Genomic DNA, 21957 nt, shown 5'->3' with positions numbered 1-21957 from the left:
AGTTTGCTTGTAATACTAATATTAATTATTACTACAAATTTTTTCGAACTCATTTAAATCATATTAAGAATTATTGTTATTTTATAGTTTAGAGGAATTAATATTTTTAAATTAGTGATTATTATTATTCAAAATAATTTTAATTTAATAATTATTATTAAATTAAATAATATTTTTATTATCTTATATATTTTACATTTTATTAAACTATATTATTATAATTATTATATACTAATAATTATTTTTTGGAATTTCAATAATATAATTTTATATGTCTAAAACATTATTATATCCTCACTTTCAGTATTATTTTATGAAGATTAATCAAAATTTAATATTTAATTTATTTTGATAAAAAGTACTTTTAGTCTCATTAACTTAAAGTACTCTCATTAACTTAAAGCCCTTTATCATTTCCATGAAATTAATTGCTTTTATTTCTTTGTTTTTGGAGATAAAGTTTTTTATATTTTAAAATTTTAATTATTCTAAACTTAATGTATATTATTTTTATTAATTTATTTCTACTTTTTTTTAGAATTTTAATTTAAGCTTTTTTATGTTTAATGTAATTTTTTTTTTTATCTTTTATATATTTTCTATTTTTTATGGAAAATAACTTTATCTTCTAATTAAATGTATTTTAAATAATTTTAGAATTCTAAAGGAATCATTTGTGACTTTTTTTATCTATTAATTTCCAACGCTTGCTAAATTAATTTTAAATAATCAAAATTTATTTATTTTAAAGTCAAATTATAATTTCTTTTTTATTTATATATTTATGATTTTTTTAATGAATAATTTAATAATTCTATTTTTTTTGAAAGATGTTAGAATTATTAATGAATATTATTTATTTATATTTCTTAAAATTTAATATTTTTAATTTATATTTATATTTTTTTTCGCTACTTTTTTTAATCAATTATTTGTTCTATATTTTTATAAATATTCCATAATTTTCGTTTTTTATTTATTTATTTCTTTTTTTAATCATGTTTTATTATTAAATGCTTCTTTCACTTTATTTATTTCACCATATTTTATTTATTTATAATAAACAGACATATTACTTTTTTGTTTTTTTAGAAAAGTGAATGCCAAAATAAAAAAAGATGGACACTATTATTTTCTTTTTTTTATTTTTATTTTTAATTTTATTTGTGTATTTAAAAATAGATTACAGAAATAAATATAATATATATAAACCAAAAAATATATCTTTTAAATGTTTTTTGGATTATATAATTTATATCTGAATTATTTCTCTCTTTTTTAAATATTTTTTTTATAAAAGTAATTCCTTTTTATTAAATTTTAATCACATTTTTTTTTTAATAGTTTCGTTAAATTTTTATTTTTATTTATTTGATTAATAAATAAAAAAAAGGCATAAATTAATTTTATTTTATTTTTAATGAATTTTTTATTTTTTTTAGCAAAAGCATATATATAAATATAAAAAAATTAAATTTATGGAAAGTCAAAAATTACAAAATACAAAATAAATAAATAAAAAGTAAAAAAATAATTCAATTAATATTTTAATATAATTTAATTAGTTAGTATAAAAATTATTTTCTTCTTTATCATTATTTATATTAATTTTAAACTTAATCAAAGTCTACATGATACTAAGAATATCTAAAAGTTTTACTTAATTCCATTAGCTCTAATTTTATTTTTCTTAAATTATAACTACAAGCATTTAAAATAGTTTCATCACTCGATTCAGCATCATTATCACTATCATGCTGTATATTCATTTCATTATATTCTTTTGGAATCCCTAAACATCTTTCAGGAAAGCAATTAAATTTATATATTTTATCATTTTATTTAAATTCTAAAACTTAATGTATTTATTCAGGCTAATTATTATATTTAACTTTTTTTTCAATAATATCTTCCAAGTACTCATTTTTTCTTTTCTTTAAGTTGAAATTATTAATAGTGCTTTTTGTATTTATTGAAAGAATTTCTTTAAATGTGCTTTATATTTAATTTCTTGAATTTATTTTGTTTATTGTTTTATAAATGGAAGTATCGCAAGTTTCATTTGAAGAAGAATTTTTGTATAATTAAAGTGTATTTTTTTTTCTAACATTTTTATTATTTTTAATATTTTTTTATTTTTATTTTTATATTATTTTTTTTTTTAATATTATTATTATTATAACTTTTTTTTTTATTGTAATTTTTTTTTTTAAGGGATGTATATAATATATTTACATTGTATATAAATATTAATTAATTTTACCCACATTCTATAATCAAATTTATATTTTTTTTCTTCATTTTCTTTTTTTTACTTTCTTTCTTAATTAATAGAATTTAACAAAAATAAATAAAAAATAACTATATATAACAATTTAAAAAATTTTTAGATAAAAAATGCTTTTTTTTAAATATATTTAAAAGAAAATTTATATTTTTAAAAATTAATATAGCAAATTAAAAAATAAAATAGTTTATGTAAAAAAACAGAAAATAAATTATATTTGGTACATCAATAATTTTTAGAAAATTAAAATTATAATTTTAATAAATAAAAACATTAATAAATTTATTAGAAAAAATATATATAATATAATTATTATATTTATTTAATAAAAATATACTTGTATTAAATGAATTAATAAAACTAAAAATCTGAATTAATTTATATATATATAAAAATATATACATATTTTTAATTAAAAAATTTTATTATTTAAAAAAAATAAATAAATATTATAATTAAATTTTATTTAACATTTAAAAAAGTTAAAAGATTTTATATTAATTTTTTAATAATAAAATTTATATAATATTTTTATTTATTATTATTATAATTAGTTTTCTACATTATGAGTATTATATTTTTACATATTAATATAAAAAATATATTATATAGATTATTTTTTAATTAATTTGTTTTTAATTTTAAAATGAAATTATTATATTATAAAATTTTAAAAAAATATTTTAATTTTATATCATAACTATTTATATTATTAATTAAAAAAAAAAAGATAAAAAAAAAAAAAAAAATTAATTTATCTCAAATAGATTTCTTTTAATTTTTACTAAATAATATCTAGAATTTATAGTTTTAGTCTTATTTTTTCATTTTTTTATATTAATTTATCAATACAAAAAAACTGTTTGTTAAAGATCATAAAATTATCTAAATAAAAAATTAGTTTTTAACATAAAACATAAAAATAATTTGTAATTTAAAAAGTTAACATCATTAATCTAAATTATAAACATCTTTTTCGATTTTATAAAATAAAATTTCATTTTTTTTATTTCACTATTAATATAATAAACATTATTGATTAAAATCGAGTATTTTTGAGAAATTTACATTAGTTATTTTTATATAATATTAGGCAACTTTATTTCTAATTAAAAATAATCAAGTTCCCATAGTTCTCTATATTATATCCATTTATTATTCTTATAAAAATTTAATAAAACTTAAATAAATATTTTAATAAGCTTTATCTAAAGCAATTATTATTTAAAAAACGATCTACTACTAACTTTAAAATCAGAATCATCATATCCTAATCTATTTATTAATGTTCTTAAATCTCTTAATAAAATTTATTCTTAAATCTATAAGAATATTTTTATACATATGAAAGTAATAATAAAGTTATCTTTTATTCAAATATAAATAATTATATTTAAATTCTTTAAATAAAACGTTTATAGATAAAGAACATAAATAAATAAATAAATAAAAATATATATATATATATATATATATATATATATATATATATACATATATATATTATATTAATTTCTTTTTATAAATAAATAATTCTTTATATCATATAATACAATAAGAAACATTTTATTTATATATAAATATATATATTTTTTTATTTTAAATTACAATAATAGTTTATCAAAGATTTTCTATATTTTTATTTTTAATTTTTACAAATTCTATTTGTTTTACTTTTTTATATATATCTTTCTATTTATATTTATTAAATTAGAAATTAGATTAAGGAAAGAATAGGTTTTATTTAATACATTAACTGCATATGGTTTATAATTTATATATTAAATTAATTCAATATAACCTTCTAGAATTAAATATTTAGTATTTTATTTCATAAAGATGTAAATTTTTAATATGATAAAAACTTTTACTACTGTTATTTATATTTAATTATTATTAAATGCTTATACGTAGAATACATATTCATTTTTTATTTAATTCTAAATTTTATTAAAAATACTAATTGGCATTTTTTTTTTAATTTTTTTTCTCATCTTCAATTTTTTTTATCCTAAATAATTTTTTATTAGGTTTTATAAATAAAAAATTATTTTTTATGATAAATATTCTATATATAACATTAAATGATCTTCTTAAAATTTCTTATATTTGTCCGCATTAGAAATTAAAGTAAAAAACTTATTTTTAAAATATAAATCATATTTATTTTTAAAAAAATGGTGTATATACATTCATTTAATGCATAACGTATATTCCTATAACTTAAAATAATTAAATCTTAGAAAAATAATTTCAATATCCTTTTAACATTAACTTGTAAAAATATACAAATTAAATAATAAAAGCTGATTAAAAATTTATATATTTATAAAATAAGGTTAAACAAAAATATATATATATATATATATACTTTTATAAAAATGTAGTTATATAATTTTTATATTAAAAAATTATGTGATAGCTTAATCAACCATATATTTTAATAATTATATTAACTTATAGTATATAATGCAATTTCCTTTTATACTATATATGTATAAGATTTTTTTATTTATATAAAAAAAAATCATATTGCATAAAATAATCAATATGTGCGATTAAAAGAATAAATAAAATAAGTTGAATCAATTTATTAAATTTACTAATTTCTTACTTATGGTAATGTTTTAATTATATATTAAATCCCAGTTATAAGAATTTATGTTTGATAAAAACAAATTATTATAAACTAATGAAATATAAACATAAATGTCTAATATTAAATACTTTTTTAAAATTAAAAATTTAATATAAAATTTCCCCTTTTTATATAAAAGACTGCAATTTAGCCTCTTTAAAATGTTCTAAACAATCGTGACTATCAAAATAAAATTTATTAAATTAATATTGTTATTTTTCTAGGCATAAAATAGGTAAACGTAGATATGTATGCAAAAAAAAAAAAAAGATATTAAATTTAAAATAAATAAAAAAAATAATGTTTAATATTTTTATTAAAATTTGATTTTTTTAAATAATTTAAGTAAAAAATTTTTTATTTTTTGTTAAATAATTTGTAGTCTTATTAAATGTTTACTAAATATAATTATATCCATACTTATTTAAATATATTTCTTTAAATTTTAGTATTTAAGAATTAAATTAATTTTTTAAGATAATTATGAATTTATTAAATAAAAATTAATTATTAATATATTAATGTAATTTTATCTATTATTTATAAGAAATTTATTTTTCAAAATAATTTATATTTGAATATTTTGATTTTTATATTATATTTTAATGATTTAATTTTCAAACTTTTTAAATATTTATATTGTTTGTTAAGAAAAGTGATTCAATATATTTAATTTTTAATATTTTAGGTTATGAGAGATATATTTATTATATTTTAATTATATTAAAGATTTTTAATAAATTAAATAAAGATTTTTATATTTTATACATAATAATAATTATTAAAAATTATAATGATATTAAAATTATGTTTATAATTTTGATTTTAAAGAATTAATTATACTAATTTTTAATTTTATTTATATATAAAATATGTATTTAATAGCATAACTCAAACTCTATTATTTATATTTTTCGTTATAAATTAATTTTAACAAATTAAAATAAAAAAAAATATATCCATATTATATAAAATAAATTATTTATTTTTTATAACAAATAAAAAATTAATTAAAAATAAAATTTAGAACAAAATATAAAAAAAATATTTAAATTTATAAATTATTTTATTTAAGAATTGTTTAAAAATAAAATAAAAATATATAAATAATTTTTTAATAATAAATAAAATAATATAATATATATATAATAAATAATTAATATAAAATTTTCAGAAAATATATTATTAAATAAATATATATATATATATATTTATAAATATATTATATAATTTTTTATATATAACAAATATAATATTTATATTTATTTATATTTATTTTATTTATATAAATTTATATATATTTTATAATTTAAATATATTTAATTTATTTTTTCATATTATTTTTTCAAATTATTTTTAAAAATTTAATAAAATTAATTATGATAACTAACATATATTTTAATGATTTCAATCAAACTAATCTATTTATTTCATCTTCATCATCTGTTTTTCTTTTTTTAATATTCATATCTACATCTTAAAATTATTTTTTTCCATTTTCATCTTCAATTTACTCAATTCCTATATATTCTTAATTTTATTTCTTTAACATTCTCACAATTAAATCCTATAAATAGTCCACAAATTTTACAACCTTAAGTTTAACCAAAACATAAAGTACGAAATTTTAATATTTAACAATAATTAAAATCAAACCTATAAGCACTCCTAAAATTCCTATATTATATAAAACTCCATTCTTCCTAAATGCCTTTACCCAAAAGCACGATATTTTTTATTATTCATGACTTACTCCACCTTCGCATTAATTTCCTGTAATTTTCCTATATCCATTTGGTATATAATAATAATCTTAGCATTCCTCATCTACTTCAATATACCCTTTAATTTATACGCACTAATATTGATTTTCACTAATAACTCTTTCATATCCCAAATCACATTCCCAATCATATTCTGTACATTCGCATTTTCTAACTGAAATTGGTCTTTCGAAATTTTCTGGATTATAGCAACTTGCATATCTTTTTCTTCTTACAAACTTCATTTCTTTTCCCAATAAGCACCCTTCTCCGGGATTATGAGGTATCCAATATTCATAATCGGATTCTTAGTCATTTTCGGAAGGAGAATCGAAACCTTAACATACTCTAGGGTGTAATTGGGTTAAATCTACTAAAATTACCACCCCTTTGTTTTCCTCTAATTATTCGTCTTCTAATTCTCCGTATATGATGAATTTATCTGAAGTATTTCCGGGTTCAGTTATTATATTTTGTATGTTTATTTATTTAGAACTAATTTTTAATTAAGTCCATGTAAGGCCTTCATCCCAGGAATAATAGACTGAATCTGAAGGATATTAATTGGGTGCTATTAATATTAAAGCTCCATGATCGGCTACTTCATATATATGAGATCCTTTTTTGATTTCAATCCAAGAAAGTCCTCCATCTCTAGATAAATAAGTGTTTGTTTTATTGGCTTTATGTTGTAAATATGTACCTATATTTCCAGTTCCGATTATTAAACCAATACTATTTTCGCTAGAATAAACAGGACCAAATTCCATTTTTGAAGAAATCGAATGTAAATGTAAAGAGCATCCCTTATTTATATCACATTCAGTGTTTTGTCCTTAAGAATCTTTCTAAGGAGGTTTATTCTGCTCCAGTTTCCTCCTTTATTAAATGTAATTCTTGTCTATATATATTTTTATAAATCCTAAGTATTAATATCTGAAATTTTTTATTATTAAGATTTCTTATTAATTGAACTTTCTAAAGGAATATCAAAATTTGAGGAATCAGGATTTTTTTATAAAAGACTTTTTTTCAATTCTTCAATTTTTTTTCCTTAGTAAATATTGGCTATATATATACCATCAACACTAAATAATTTCTCAAAATCGCATTAACCATCAGTACTTCGTACATTATCCTATAAAGAAAGAGAAAATCTTCTTCCTGTAGAATCAGATTAATAAATAATACCTAAAGGAGAATTATATCCATATGGATTTAAATTTAAAAATACTTGTCCCTAAAAATAAAAAAAAAAAAAATTAATATAAAAATATATAGATATATAAAAATATTATATATATATATATATATATATATATATATATTTATATATATTGAAATTTTTATATATATATATTGAAATATTTATATATATTTAAAATTTATAATATTAATTACTTCACTTGTATCCAATACTGTAAATGAATGTTGGAAAATATTCTAGTCTATTTCTACGTAGTTAAATTTATAGTTTTATTCATTTTATAAATTTTATTGAGCTACCATTAGTTTGACTTCTTGAGTCTAACTATTATGTACTTGCGCTGCGAATATATAATTTTCTGTAATTAAAAACTATTTTTTTATTTTTTATTTTTTATTAATCTATTATTTACTTTATTTCCTTAATTAACAATCATATTTTATTCTTTAACTAAAAAATCGTCTGAATAAAATAAATGTGTTTTCATATTCCATCCTTATATTTTTTAATGTCCTTAATCTTTTTAATTTTTTTTTTATTAATTTAATTATCTCAATTATTTAAATATTTTTTATTATTAAATAAATCAAATGATTTACTTCCTATTTCTTTTGAATAAATAATTCTTTATATAGGAATTTTCGACTAAATATTTTAAAATCTTTATGCCCTTTTTTTAATATATTTAAATAAATAATTATTTAATTTAAAGAAATATTTTTTTTATAAAAATTATATATATAATATTAATTTAATATTATACCATTAAAATTAAACAATATATTTAGTAAGTAATTTCCATTTTTGACCAAAATTTTAAGATAAATATAAATCTTTAGTTACAAAACATTAATTTTTTTAATTATTTTTCGATTAATTTTCATTTTTATTATCACATACAGACCAAGAAGAAGCTAACATCCAAGTTCTTTCAGTTGGATGAAAAGCAAATTCTTTCAAATTCATATTCGCTCCAAGTGGTTTTATAGTCTATCCACAATCTGTAGTTATCCAATTTATGCCTTAAGTTCCTATAAATACAATTTCATTTGAATTGATTGGGCTAGACATAATTTTATGAACATATCCAATCTATATATATATATATTATTTATTATTTATTATTTATTATTTATTATTTATTATTTATTATTAATTATTTATAATTTAGTTTTATTTTTACATCTTCATTTAAATTCTATTAAGCATTTATTCCTTCTTTTATAAATTATTCTACTTTTTTTTGCCAACTAATTCCTCTATTATCGGATGTATAAACGCTTCCTTTTGTTGTTAATAATACAACACCTTAATCATTTGAAGAATCGTCACCACACCAGTGGATTTCTTGAAGAGGCGAATCTAAACTTGAGATATTTATTTATATGTCATTATGTGCTTGTTGACTAATATAAAATGTTTATATTAATAAATATATTAAATATTTTTTCATTTTTATTTTTCTTATATTAATTATATTTTTTTTTTAAAAAAAAAAGATTTATTTTTTAATTATAAATTAAATTTATATATATTTGAGATTTTTTTTTTAAATATTTAAAAATAATAAATAAATAGTATATGTAATATAAAAAACACGTTTTAAAAAAAATTTACTTTTTATAAAAAAACTAATTTAAAAAATTAATCACTAAATTTATTACTAATGTTTCAAAAAAACTGAATAAAAAGCATTTTGAAAAAATTCTTATAATAATTATTCAATTAAATATTATTAAAAATATATATAGACATATGTATTTATAATAAAATCATTTAAATTAATTTTATGTAAATAATATAAATGCTAATTTACTCTTTAAATGATATTTGAAACTTTATTAATTTTAAATATAAAAAATAAAAATATAAATAGAAAATTAAATTAAATTACTAAAATATATGATAAGATAATATATAAATTCTTATTTAACAATACAAATTTATTATAAAAAATTAAAATTAATTTTTTGTAAAAATTAAAATTAATTTTTTGTAAAAAATAAAAATAAAAAATTAAAAAAAAAAATATGTAAATTTAAAATGCAAAAAAGTGTACTAAATTTACTCAAAATTAAACATTTGGAGAAGGTTAATAATTTTATTTTTCTTTTGAAAAAAAATAAAAATAAAAATAAATAATTTAAATTAATATAAATATTATATACATATATAAAAAAAGATTATATATATGATAATGTGATAAAATCAAAATAAAAATATAATTGTTTATTAAAAAAAAAAAACAAAAACCAATTGTTAAAAGATATAAAAATAACCACAGGCCTTCCTGATTATAATTTATGCGATAACAAAATAAAAACTAACAAATATACATTTTACAATTTTCTGCCTTTGAATATATATTAATAGTTTACCAAATTAACAAACATATATTTTTTAGTAAAAAAAAAAAAAAAAAAAAATTAAAAAAAAAAAATAGTTCATAGGATTATTATAAACTGTTCCTTAAATTTCCACTTCGTATTCTATTCCTTTAATTTTTGTTCCTTTAATAATAATTATTTCAATTTCTGCAATAAAAGATTTCTACGAAGACTATAAAAGAATGAAAAGTGACAAAATAGAAAATAATCTTCTAGTGGAAGTTTTAATGAAAGACTATTCATGCTTTTAAAATATTTATTGTTAAGATTTATATCCTGGACATATAATAAAAGTAAATAAAAACTAGTAATTTCCTGCAGATATTCTTTTACTTTACAGTTCTGAAATTGGAGGTTTATATAAAAAATATTTAACATAAAAAAATATATATATATATATATTTATATATTATTATAATTATATATTTATATGTTTATAAATTTATATATTTTTTAGGTTAATGTTATATAGAAACAAAAAATATTGATGGAGAAACTGCTTTAGATATAAAACAAACTAATTAAAAAATATAATCATAAATAAAAAATGAATATGATTTTGAAAACTAAAAATTTATAGTTAATTATGAAAAACCTAATTCTATAATTTATAGATTCAGAGGATATATTATTACAAAATTAGATGAATAAATACATTTATAATACTAAAATATTGTTTTAAGAGGATGTATTTTGAAAAATACTGATTTTATAGTAGGAATGGTTTTATATACAGGGTAAATATATTTATATATTTATATTTTTATATATTTAAATAATTTAATAAATATATATATATATATATATTTATTAAGACATAATTGTAAAATAATGTTTGATAATTTGCAGAATGTTTAAAAAAAATCTTTATTAGAATAAACAATGGAATCCTACATATTAAAAATAATAATAGTTTTATTTTTAATATGTATTTTCTGTTCTACTTTTTAATTATTATATTTTTATTTAAACATTAAATGTTACTAATATTTAGGAATATAACCTAATTAAGAATACTTTATACTTTTCTAATTTTTATATGATTTTGGTAATTGGATTCTTATATTTACGTGAAAATTAAAAAATACATATTTTTAAAATATTTTAAATTTATATAATTTTATATATTTTTTTATAAAAATAAAATAAATTTAAAAATAGTAATATAGTTCCTATAAGTCTTATTGTGACTTTAGAAACAGTTAAATTTATATAGGGAATAATTATAAGTAAAGATCCATATATGGACAAGACTAAGGTACATATTTCGAATTTAAATGAATAGTTAGGATAGATAAACTATATATTTTCTGACAAAACAGGTACATTAACTTAAAATGTGATGATATTGAAATAAATTGCTATAGAAGATCATGTATATGGAAATATAGAAAATCCTTAATAAATAAAACTTTCTAAAAAAAATATTAATAAATATTACCCATAAATATCCTAAGTAGATTTTAGAGATAATGTATTTTTAGATATTATAAAAAATGAAAATAACGATAATTAGGAATATAAAAAAATTATGTAAAGAATTAATTAATATACCTTTTTATATATATATATAAAAAAGCAATTTACTTTTTATGTTGGCTGCATGTCATACAGTTAATTCTGTTTTAGATAAAAATAAAAATTCTCATTATGTAGCTTCTTCGCCAGATGAATATGCGATAGTTAATTTTACGAAATTTGTTGGAGTAGAATTTCTTATGTTAGACAGTGAAAATAATATTATTATAAAATATCAATAAAAAAAATATAAATGGAAATTATTATAAGTATTTGAGTTTAATTCTTAAAGAAAAATGTAATCTGTAATAATTAAAAATCATGAAAATAAAGTAAAAACTAAATATTTTTTTTATAAACTTAAAAAATAAAAAAATTCTTAGTATTATTTATATTCTAAAGGAGCTGATTATATAATAAAAAATAAAAGAAGTTCCTAATCAGATGAATTAATGATTCGAAATCTAAATGAGCATTTAATTTAATTCGGAAATAAAGGTTTGAGGACATTAATGTTAGCCGAAAGGGAACTTACTGAAGAATATTTCGAAAAATGGAATTCTAAATATTAAAATATAGTAGATTCTTTAGATTTAGAAAAAGAGTTTAAAATAGAAAAATTATAAGATGAAATGGAATAAGACTTAAATATATTAGGAGCAACAGCAATAGAAGATAAATTATAGGATTAAGTACCTGAAACAATTGATTGTATATTAAAAAGTGGAATAAAAGTATGGATTTTGACAGGAGATAAAATAGAAACGGCAATAAATATTGCTTAATCAAGTAAATTAATATCTAAAGAATAACAGAAAATAATTGTAGATTTAGAAGAAGAAAATGAGTTGTTTATTTACCTTAAGGATATTCTAAAAAGTATAAATGATTCATAAAAAAATTTCCTTTAAATTAAACATTAATAAAATAATTAATAATTTATAAATTAAGATAATTTTAATAATTATACTCTTATTATTTCTGGAACATCACTTAATCATTTTTAAATACCTCATATAAAAAATATAGTAAAAAAAAAAGAAATTAAATAAATATAATAAAAATAGATTATGGATATAGAAAAATATTGTAAAACAGTATTATGTTGCAGAGTAACTCCTAAATAAAAACAAGAAATAGTATTAACAGTTAAAACACATGTAATATAAAAAAATAATAAATATATTTAAATATATATATATATATATATATATATATATTTATATATATATTTTTATATATATTATATATTTTATATTCTATATAAACATTTAGATTAAAAATTCTGTTACTTTAGCAGTAGGAGATGGATCTAATGATGTAAATATGATAAAAATAGCACATGTAGGGGTAGGTATATAAGGCTAAGAAGGATAATAAGCTGCTAGAGCTAGCGATTATTCAATAAAAGAGTTTAAATATCTAAGAAGTCTTCTTTTTTATCATGGGAGAGAATGTTACAGGAGAAATTCTAAATTAGTTTGCTATAATTTCTATAAAAATATTCTTATTATTTTTCCTTAGTTTTGGTATATATTAATATTTTTCAATATACCATATTATTATATTATTTATATTTAGGTATGGCATATTTAATTTATTTAGTGGATAATCATTATATAATCCATTTATTTATTAATTATATAATATTTTTTTTTCTTCAATTCCTATTATGGTTTATGCCGTTATAGATTAAGAATACTCAAAAAAAATATTAGAAGAAAACGTTTAATAGAATTTTTATTTATAAGGAATGAAATATATATATATATATATATATATATATATATATATATATATATATATATATATATATATATATATATATAATTATATTTTTTCTAAAAAAAGATTTTCTTTTTAATTCAAAGGTTTTTTGGATCTGGTTTTCTTCTGCAATTTTTTAATCCTTTATTGTCCTTTATGTCAGTTTGATTTTTTTAGAATAGAATTTTACGACTTAAGATGGGTTCTTTTAGTCTTTTTGGAGTAGTGGAACTATGGTATTTGGTTTAATTGTAGTTTTATCAAATTTCAAAGTTTTAATTATAGCCAATAATATTTCTTTGGGATTTATTTTAGTTATTATAGGATCAATATTTTCTTATTTTATTACCTGGAATGTTGTTAATGATGTAGATGATTCTAATATTAAAGGAGTTTTAGAAGAGTTTATTTTTATTTATAAATATATATAATTTTTTTATATTTATAGTATGATGATTACACCTAATTTTCATTTCGGGAATATTTTAATTATTATATGTATATCTATATTTGATTGGGGATTAAAACTTTTTAAAAGCAAAAAATTTAATATAAAACCTTATATTTATATAATTAATAATAAAAAAAAAAGAATGGCAAAATGAATATTAGTAAATTTAATAAATTATAAATATAAATAATGATAATTCTATAAACTAAAATTTAATAAATCCTTTTAAAAACTAAAGAATGACAGCCAAAGTAAATATTAAAATAAATGAAAACAATATATAGGGTTTTGTTATTAATAAAATTAGTAAAAAAAAAATGTATAAACACATTAATACTGGATTTGCTTTTAGTTAAAAAAAAATATAAAAAAAGGATTTTTGAAAAAAAAAAAATATATATATATATATATATATTATGTATATATTATTTAATAAAAATCTTTAAAATAGACTACAATAATAATAAAAAAAAATATGTTAAAAAAATATATATATATAAAGAATAAAATTATTATATTAATAAATACTTTATATATATATAATAAAAACTTAAAAATTAAATATTTATATCTAAAAAATTCAAACAATTTAATATCTACCTTAATTAATTCCCTTTTCATGCATTTTTATAGAAACTTCTTCCAAAACTGCTTTAATTTCCTTATAAGCGCTTTTTACATGAAATTCTGACTCCCCTTCTATCCTCAAATACAATTTTTAAAATCCCGCCATTGGTTTTTTCCGGTTTCAACCAACACACCTCTCTAAACTACATTACAATTAGTTAACATATAAATTCTTTCCAAAAAATCTTTCTTAAGAACTTATTTCCTAGCGTATTCTGGATAGTCATTAATTTCTAATTCTGCTACAATCTAGCCTATGGTTTCTTCGTTTTATTTCTCGAAATCTTATAACATTTTAACTATTTCCATTTTTCCCAAGTCTATGCTTTTAGTAGCTGGTCTATATTTTTCCAAAGCCTTTCTTATAGCTTCTTCAGCTGCTTCCTGTATTTTTTAGGAACTTTAGCCTGCTTATAAAGCTTTGTCAGCAGCTTTTTTAGACTCGGAAAGTATTTATTCATATAAATCTCTGTATTCTTCCTTGTCTTTTATTTACGCCAGTTTTTGTTGTAGGCTCATCATATTTTTTCTTTCGAGTTTTTCTTTTTCTTCCTCTGTTTTTGGCTGGATTTTTTTTATTATTTTATCATCAGAAAAATCTTCGATTTCTTCATTTATTCCAAGTTAGAAATTTATAAATTTTTATTATTCGAATTTAGCCTTTTCAGCATTTGCTTTTTCCTATTCATTAAATGAGTAACCATGTCCTTACATATTTTGATTAGAGTATACTCTAGCTTCACCACTTTTTAATTTTTTCTTATAGTTATTTGCCATTTCTTATAATTAATCAGGAACTTATTAATCACTTCTTTTCAAAGCTTTAACTAAATCTAAACTATATTATTCCTATATTTTTAAATATAAATTTATATTGTATATAAATTAATTGTTCATATTTTACTGTAATTTTATAAAAAAACTAAACTCAATAAAAAAAGGCTAAGTAATATATATAGCCTTTTTATTGATTAAGTTTGTAAAAAAATAAAAGACTTATATAAAAAAATATATAAATATAAATATATATATATATATATATATATATATATATATATATACATCATCTTATCCTATAAATGTTACTGCAGTTCCTTTATTACCAGCACGTCCTGTTCTTCCGATTCTATGTATATAATCTTCTATATGATTCGGACATTTATAATTTATAACTAATACTACATTTTTAACATCTATACCTCTATTTTATTTTTTGAATAGAAAAAAATATATATTCTAAATTAAATAAAATTTTAAAAATTTTACCTACTACTAACCGAAGTAGCAATAAGTATTTTGTATAAACCTTTTTTAAAATCAATTAAATTACTTGCTCTATCATCAGGATCCATTCCTAAAGTAAATGTTTTTATATTTATATATATTATATATATAAAATACCAGCATGTAAAACTGTTGGATAATAGCTATACTTTAATAAATTAGTATAAAGTTAATCTGCTTCAATTTACTTATCAACAAATATTATAACCTATCCTTTATCTAAAAATACTCCTAATAATTCTAAAAGTCTATACAATCTAGTTTATTCTTCCCTAATCTCAATGATTTACGTAATATTAGTACATGCTTATCCCCTTGCCCCAACACTTATCTCCACGGGCCTATGTTGCATTAATTTTTTGGCTAAATTTTCCACATTTTTGGGGAAAGTAGCAGAGAAAAGTGCTGTTTATTTATCTGGTCTTGTAGTTCCTAAAATCTTGGTTGATTATGGTTCGAATCCTAAATCAAACATTCTATCTGCTTCATCAATAATTACCATAGTATCTCTTTTTAAATTAGTAATTTTTCCATTTGATGTGGTTAAAACATCTATTAATCTACCCGGAGTTAGCCACGACTATTTCACATCCTCTTTTTAATTCTGAAAGTTATCCTTTTATACCTGTTCCTCCATATATAGCTACTATATTAAATCCATGTGCTTTAGTAAAAGGCTTAGCTTCTAAATAAATTTGCATAGCTAATTCTCTTGTTGGTACTAATATGAGTCCTATAGGACCATCTCCTTCCTCTATAGGTCTCTAATCGGCTATATGACGCATCATAGGTAATAAATAAGCTAATGTTTTACCAGAACCAGTCTCTGCTATACCTATAGTATCCCTCCCGCTCATTATAACAGGCAAAGCTTAACATTAAATGGGAAAAGGCTTCTCGTATTTCTTCCTTTCGATTAAAGTATGCAATACTCTATCTGATAATCCACATTAAGTCCACATTTTAATAGGTTTTGGAACTTCAACCCCTTTCACTTGTATATCTCCGAGATTTTCGCGATATTATTTGACCTCTTATTCCGTTATTTAGCGAATTTCTTTGGATTCTATATAAAAATCTTTCCTAAAAGGCACTAAATCTTCAGATTTATATTCTACTTATTTAAGGTTTTTTTTCTAAGCCTCTCTTTTGATTCTTTCGAGATAATCTTCTTTTTATTCTCCTTAGTTTTCGTAATTTTCTATTTCTTAATTTTCTTCTTAGGCAACTTCTTCGTCAGACATCAAAGCACCTCTATTATCTATTAATTCGTCCTCTTTTTTTTTCTTTATGGCTTCTAAAAATTATCTTAAATGTTCGTCATGTTCTTCGTCTTTTATTTCATCTTATTATTCATTTGTAATATTTTCTTCATTTTATATATTTTCTTTTTTTTATGTGTTTTCTTATTTATTTTTTTATGTGTTTTTATTTTCTTCTTCTACTATTATTCTCTCTTCTTAAGATATATAATAGTCTTCTTTTTAAATATTTTAAGTACTGTTTTTTTCACCGTTTTCATATTATTCATCATAAGATTGATTTTAACTGTCTTGATTGTATATATTGATGAACGCTTTACCTTTAAAATATTGATTTTAAAAAAAAGTTATATGTAATACCAAATAATTCTTCTGAAGTTATATAATTTTGCTACTTATATTCATTGTTTTCTTAATTTTCAAATTAAGAAGAATCAATTCCAAGCTATTCTATATTTTTTTAAATATATATATATATATATATATATATATATATATATATATATAAATATATATATATATATTTATTATTTTTTATAAATATTAATAAATATCAATCATTTTATTTAATATATATAATTTACTATCTATTTCTTTATAAAATGCATCAAGTTCGTCTTCTTCTGAGTCTATTTAAGCCTGCTATTAATTGATTGTTTTGTGGTTATAATTAATAGATTAATTAATACTTTAATTTTATGTATTTGAGGGCATGTTGTGATTTTCTTCTTCTTCATTTTCTAGTCCATCTGAATCCAAAATATTATAAGGAGCAATCTATTGTTGGGGTGAAAGTTATTCATTATTTTAAAACTCTTCAATCTAATTTTAATTATTTAAAGAAATTAATATTTATACACAATTCTATAACGACTGCTGTTGTTATTAATGTTTTTATTAGATTTATTATTGTTGAAAACACTGTTATTTTTATTGCTATAAATATGAATAATATTATTCCTATTGTTATTTTATTTCAGTTTATTATATATTTACCTAATCTTCTTCTTCTATTTATATTTTATCTTCAGATTTTTTTTATTATATTTAAATAATAACATTTTCTTTTTTTTCTTCAATTTTAATTTAATTATTATTCTCAATATTTTATATTTCTAATAATTATTATTATTATTATTATTATACTTATTTATTTTGATTTTAAATATTAATATTTATATTATTATTATTCTCATTTATAATTTAAGGTATATTTATATTTATATTATTAATATTATTATTATTGTTATTCATATTAATAATTATATTATTATTATTATTTATATTAGTATTTTTTAATATATTATTTTATATTTATTTATTTAATATTGGTTTTTGTATCTCATTTTCTGAACTACTAGATTTTTCATATTTTAATAATTTCATTTTTGCTAATCTCTCTTATTTTTTTTTCAACTCGGCTTTTTTTTATTCCTCAGCACTTAGTTTTGGAGGCGAAGGTTATCTTCTATTTATTTTTTTATCTTCGCTTTTCTCAAGGTGCCTTTCTCGAGTATATTCAGGTGGTGATCTTTCACGGCTATATTTTCTTTCTTTTTTCTCTTTTTTTTCTTTTTTTCTATTTTTTTCGTGCTTTCTTTTACCTGATCGGCTTCTACTTCTTGCCATTTTTTTTTTTATTTTTTATATAGACGCTTTTTTTTTATTTATTTCTAAATGAATTTAAATTAAAAAAAAATATTTATAATAAATCTATAGTTAAAATAAATTTTTATTTTATTTATTTATTAGTATTCAATTATTTTATATGTAGAATAGGTATTTTTTTATTTTATTAAAATAAAAAAAATTAATTCTTTTTAAAATTTTTATTTTTTTAAATTAAATATTTTTGTTAAAAAATATAAAATAATTAAAGCCATAAAAATAAATTAAATTAAGAAAAATTCATAATTTAAAACATTTAAAAATACATATTAAGTTAAATATATTAAAAAATAGAAATAACAACTGACTATTTTTGTTCATGAATACTAATAATTAAAGTAAATTTCTTTTTAAATTAAAAATGCTAATAAAGTTCAATATTTAACTTAAATATTTTTTATAATCTATTATATGAAATAATATTAATTTTAAATAAAAAATAATATGCAAATTTATATTGCCTATAAAAATTACATGTAATTATTTTTATATATAATCAATATATTTATTTTATTTTTATTTATTTAAATTAAAATATAAAAATTTAGATGGTTTTATAAATTAAATTTTTAATTATAATAAAATTTTAATAATTAAAAAACTATAATTAATATATAAAAAGTCATTATTAAATTTATAATTTATAAATAATAATTTTATATAAATTATTTTTATCATAAATCCTAATAAATTAATATAATAATAATATTAGAAAAAAAAAGCTAAAATAATGAATATTTTAATAAATTAATTAATTAAATAAAATAAAAATATAGATATTTATAGTATATATGATACTATAAAAAGTAAATACATCAAATATAAAAAATATTATAAAAGTTTAAATTTAATATTATTAAAAATACTAATTAAAAAATAATAATATAAAATAAAATAAATTAATAATAATATTTTTCATTTTATTGCTTACAATTTTATTTTTTAAAAAATGTAAATAAATATTTTTTTATTCTTACTAAAAATTTAGCTTAAATATTTATTTATTTTTAATATATCAAATACTATCGTCATAATTACAGGCTTTTATTTAAATAATATAAAAAATTAAGTATTTTATTAATCTTTTTAAAATTAATTTAATAAATAATGTATTTTTATTTAATTATTAAGAATTATTAATACTATATTATTTCTTAATTTATTTTAAAATATTAATATTTTTGTTCAAATTAAATATATTATTTTAGTAAATTATAAATATTTTATTTTATATATATTAGGGAAAATATTTATATATAAAACATATTAATTTAATTAATCAAATAAATTTTTTGTAAAATAAAATAAATATTTATTTACAATAAATATTCAAAAAAAATTTATATTTTTTTTTTTCATAATTAAATATAAATTATTTTATAATTTAATTTTTTGTTCTATTAAATACTTTACATAAACTCCTTATTAATTTTTTTTTCATTAAATATAAATTTTCATATATATTATTTTATTAGATTCATAAGTCTACTCATTTTAAATATAATTAATAAACTTTACTTATGTCTTCATATATATTTTTTTCAAAAAATAAAAATCACAAATTTAAAAAAAAAAAAATCATTATTTTTTTATCACGACTTTATTTGTTGTTACTACTAATTTTTTTTAATAATTTAAATAAAAAATATGATTTTATATATACATATATATTTAAATAATACTTTTTAATTCATAGAATACTAGATTAAAATGTTAAATTATGGGGAAATTTAAGAATATAGTAAGTATAATTTCATATAAATTGAATTTTATTCAAGAAAAATACATATATAATTGTATAAACAGGTGCGTTAAATATATTTCGAAAAAACAAAAAAAACTCAATTAAATTTTAAAATAAATATATAAAAATTATTGATTTTAAATATATTCTAATCAAATTTTTATAAACGATAATTTATTATTTAAATTTTTTTCTTATAAGAAGAACTAAAAAAATTATATTAAATATTTATTTTAAAAAAGATGCGTTAACACTTTAAAAATTTATACAAAAATTTGAAAAAAAAACCTTTTTAATTAATAAATTATAATAAAAAAAGTAAAAATAATAAATATATTCATAGGCATGTGAAATTAAAAACAAATAATTAAATCATATCTTTAAAAAAAAAAATCATTTATTTATACAAAAATTATAAATTTTTTATAAAATATTATTACTTCTTATTTTTATTTAATTTTTCAAATTAATAAATTTCCGATAATCTATAAATTATTTGAATTTTCTAAATAATGCATTTTCGCTTTATTTCCTGAAAAAAAATTTATAGTGCTCTTTTATTAATTTAAAAAACAAATTATTAAAAATATTTTAAAAAATAACCTATAAACTTATATTAAATTCATCTGATTATATTTTATTGAAACAAATAACAACATTAAAAATATTTTCAAGGAAACAAAGTTAACTGGTCAATTATCCTATATTAATAGCCAAACTAAACAATAAGCTTTTAATTATATCTTAATCTTTACAAACTTAATCTTTACTACATTTTCCGAAACTAGAAGCTATAATATCTGGAGGAATATTTAAATTTAAACATGTATCTCCATAAATATCTCTTACTGTCATATCACAATTTCTATTATCCCCGTTAATTATACAATCTTTAAATGCTTTATTAATACATTTATATTTCGTTAATTTCAACATTAATGATTCGACAAAGCTTTCTCCAATAATACTGCCTGAAAGTCTTTAGTATTATGTGTTACTGTAAACCTTTTTTTTTTAAAAAAAAAAATATAAATATTGGAAATTTATTGAAGTATACTTTATAAAAACTTAAACCAGTTCTTACATTTACATAAATAAAAGGAAAATCTTTAATTTCAATATATAATTTTTATATTTAAAAGTCTATATTATTATATATATTTTTATAATTTAATATTAATAAAATATATTTATATAATAAATATTAAATATTTTACTTTCATTTAATTTGTTTAAATTAATAATATTTAAAACATTTTAATATCTATGGAATTATTTATTGTTTTACATATAATAAAATAAAGCATATAATGAACCTTCTGCTTTTTTATGAGTATAAAAAATAAAATTATTG

The 21957-nt window shown here is 16.5% G+C and overlaps 4 protein-coding genes across 4 annotated transcripts, besides 44 other annotated features; 1 reads left to right on the top strand and 3 right to left on the bottom strand. All coding sequences in view use genetic code 6, as the record gives it.

Moving 5' to 3' along the window:
* Nucleotides 1–2094: 2094 nt before the first annotated feature.
* Nucleotides 2095–2140: a microsatellite.
* Nucleotides 2095–2141: a microsatellite.
* Nucleotides 2109–2178: a microsatellite.
* Nucleotides 2110–2164: a microsatellite.
* Nucleotides 2126–2196: a microsatellite.
* Nucleotides 2128–2196: a microsatellite.
* Nucleotides 2133–2172: a microsatellite.
* Nucleotides 2174–2212: a microsatellite.
* Nucleotides 2213–3739: 1527 nt separating this feature from the next.
* Nucleotides 3740–3796: a microsatellite.
* A 1853-nt stretch (nt 3797–5649) lies between these two features.
* Nucleotides 5650–5690: a microsatellite.
* A 428-nt stretch (nt 5691–6118) lies between these two features.
* Nucleotides 6119–6247: a microsatellite.
* Nucleotides 6179–6228: a microsatellite.
* Nucleotides 6179–6231: a microsatellite.
* Nucleotides 6248–6249: 2 nt separating the features above from the next.
* Nucleotides 6250–6283: a microsatellite.
* A 51-nt stretch (nt 6284–6334) lies between these two features.
* Nucleotides 6335–9348, bottom strand: IMG5_131920 (hypothetical protein; the record flags this gene model as incomplete). The annotated part of the gene is made up of 6 exons (XM_004031987.1): nt 6335–7928; nt 8090–8266; nt 8308–8414; nt 8495–8565; nt 8659–8987; nt 9079–9348. The coding sequence occupies 6 exons, from the start codon at nt 9346–9348 to the stop codon at nt 6930–6932; spliced, it is 1953 nt and encodes a 650-aa protein (XP_004032035.1). The 3' UTR covers nt 6335–6929.
* Nucleotides 7947–8048: a microsatellite.
* Nucleotides 7962–8066: a microsatellite.
* Nucleotides 7978–8085: a microsatellite.
* Nucleotides 8389–8423: a microsatellite.
* Nucleotides 9001–9077: a microsatellite.
* Nucleotides 9349–9835: 487 nt separating the features above from the next.
* Nucleotides 9836–9903: a microsatellite.
* Nucleotides 9892–9926: a microsatellite.
* Nucleotides 9892–9939: a microsatellite.
* Nucleotides 9939–13735, top strand: IMG5_131910 (phospholipid-translocating p-type flippase family protein, putative; the record flags this gene model as incomplete). Its single annotated transcript, XM_004031986.1, has 10 exons — nt 9939–10298; nt 10339–10636; nt 10740–11019; nt 11098–11352; nt 11444–11815; nt 11862–12132; nt 12184–12828; nt 12868–12960; nt 13076–13381; nt 13652–13735. The coding sequence occupies 10 exons, from the start codon at nt 9939–9941 to the stop codon at nt 13733–13735; spliced, it is 2964 nt and encodes a 987-aa protein (XP_004032034.1).
* Nucleotides 10301–10335: a microsatellite.
* Nucleotides 10301–10337: a microsatellite.
* Nucleotides 10667–10714: a microsatellite.
* Nucleotides 10670–10734: a microsatellite.
* Nucleotides 11024–11093: a microsatellite.
* Nucleotides 12981–13051: a microsatellite.
* Nucleotides 12981–13065: a microsatellite.
* Nucleotides 12981–13066: a microsatellite.
* Nucleotides 13559–13629: a microsatellite.
* A 676-nt stretch (nt 13736–14411) lies between the features above and the next one.
* Nucleotides 14412–14444: a microsatellite.
* A 65-nt stretch (nt 14445–14509) lies between these two features.
* Nucleotides 14510–14566: a microsatellite.
* A 157-nt stretch (nt 14567–14723) lies between these two features.
* IMG5_131900 (hypothetical protein) lies at nt 14724–16404 on the bottom strand (the record flags this gene model as incomplete). The annotated part of the gene is made up of 4 exons (XM_004031985.1): nt 14724–15494; nt 15708–15846; nt 15912–15999; nt 16047–16404. The coding sequence occupies 4 exons, from the start codon at nt 16402–16404 to the stop codon at nt 14724–14726; spliced, it is 1356 nt and encodes a 451-aa protein (XP_004032033.1).
* Nucleotides 15654–15706: a microsatellite.
* A 13-nt stretch (nt 16405–16417) lies between the features above and the next one.
* IMG5_131890 (hypothetical protein) lies at nt 16418–18053 on the bottom strand (the record flags this gene model as incomplete). The annotated part of the gene is made up of 4 exons (XM_004031984.1): nt 17776–18053; nt 17552–17641; nt 17431–17511; nt 16418–17316 (listed from the first exon to the last, which is right to left on the bottom strand). Exons 1-4 carry the CDS (start codon nt 17903–17905, stop codon nt 16418–16420), a joined length of 1200 nt encoding a protein of 399 aa, XP_004032032.1. The 5' UTR covers nt 17906–18053.
* Nucleotides 17282–17341: a microsatellite.
* Nucleotides 17311–17367: a microsatellite.
* Nucleotides 17656–17715: a microsatellite.
* A 259-nt stretch (nt 18054–18312) lies between the features above and the next one.
* Nucleotides 18313–18472: a microsatellite.
* Nucleotides 18415–18514: a microsatellite.
* Nucleotides 18466–18520: a microsatellite.
* Nucleotides 18521–18734: 214 nt separating this feature from the next.
* Nucleotides 18735–18781: a microsatellite.
* Nucleotides 18737–18779: a microsatellite.
* Nucleotides 18737–18780: a microsatellite.
* Nucleotides 18782–20140: 1359 nt separating the features above from the next.
* Nucleotides 20141–20185: a microsatellite.
* Between the last annotated feature and the right edge of the window lie 1772 nt (nt 20186–21957).

Source organism: Ichthyophthirius multifiliis (genome assembly GCF_000220395.1).
Source record: "Ichthyophthirius multifiliis unplaced genomic scaffold scaff_1120509251030, whole genome shotgun sequence".
NCBI classification, from domain to species: Eukaryota; Ciliophora; class Oligohymenophorea; order Hymenostomatida; genus Ichthyophthirius; species Ichthyophthirius multifiliis.
The sequence above is the reverse complement of the archived record's forward strand: the minus strand, read 5'-3'. Positions and strand labels throughout refer to the sequence as shown.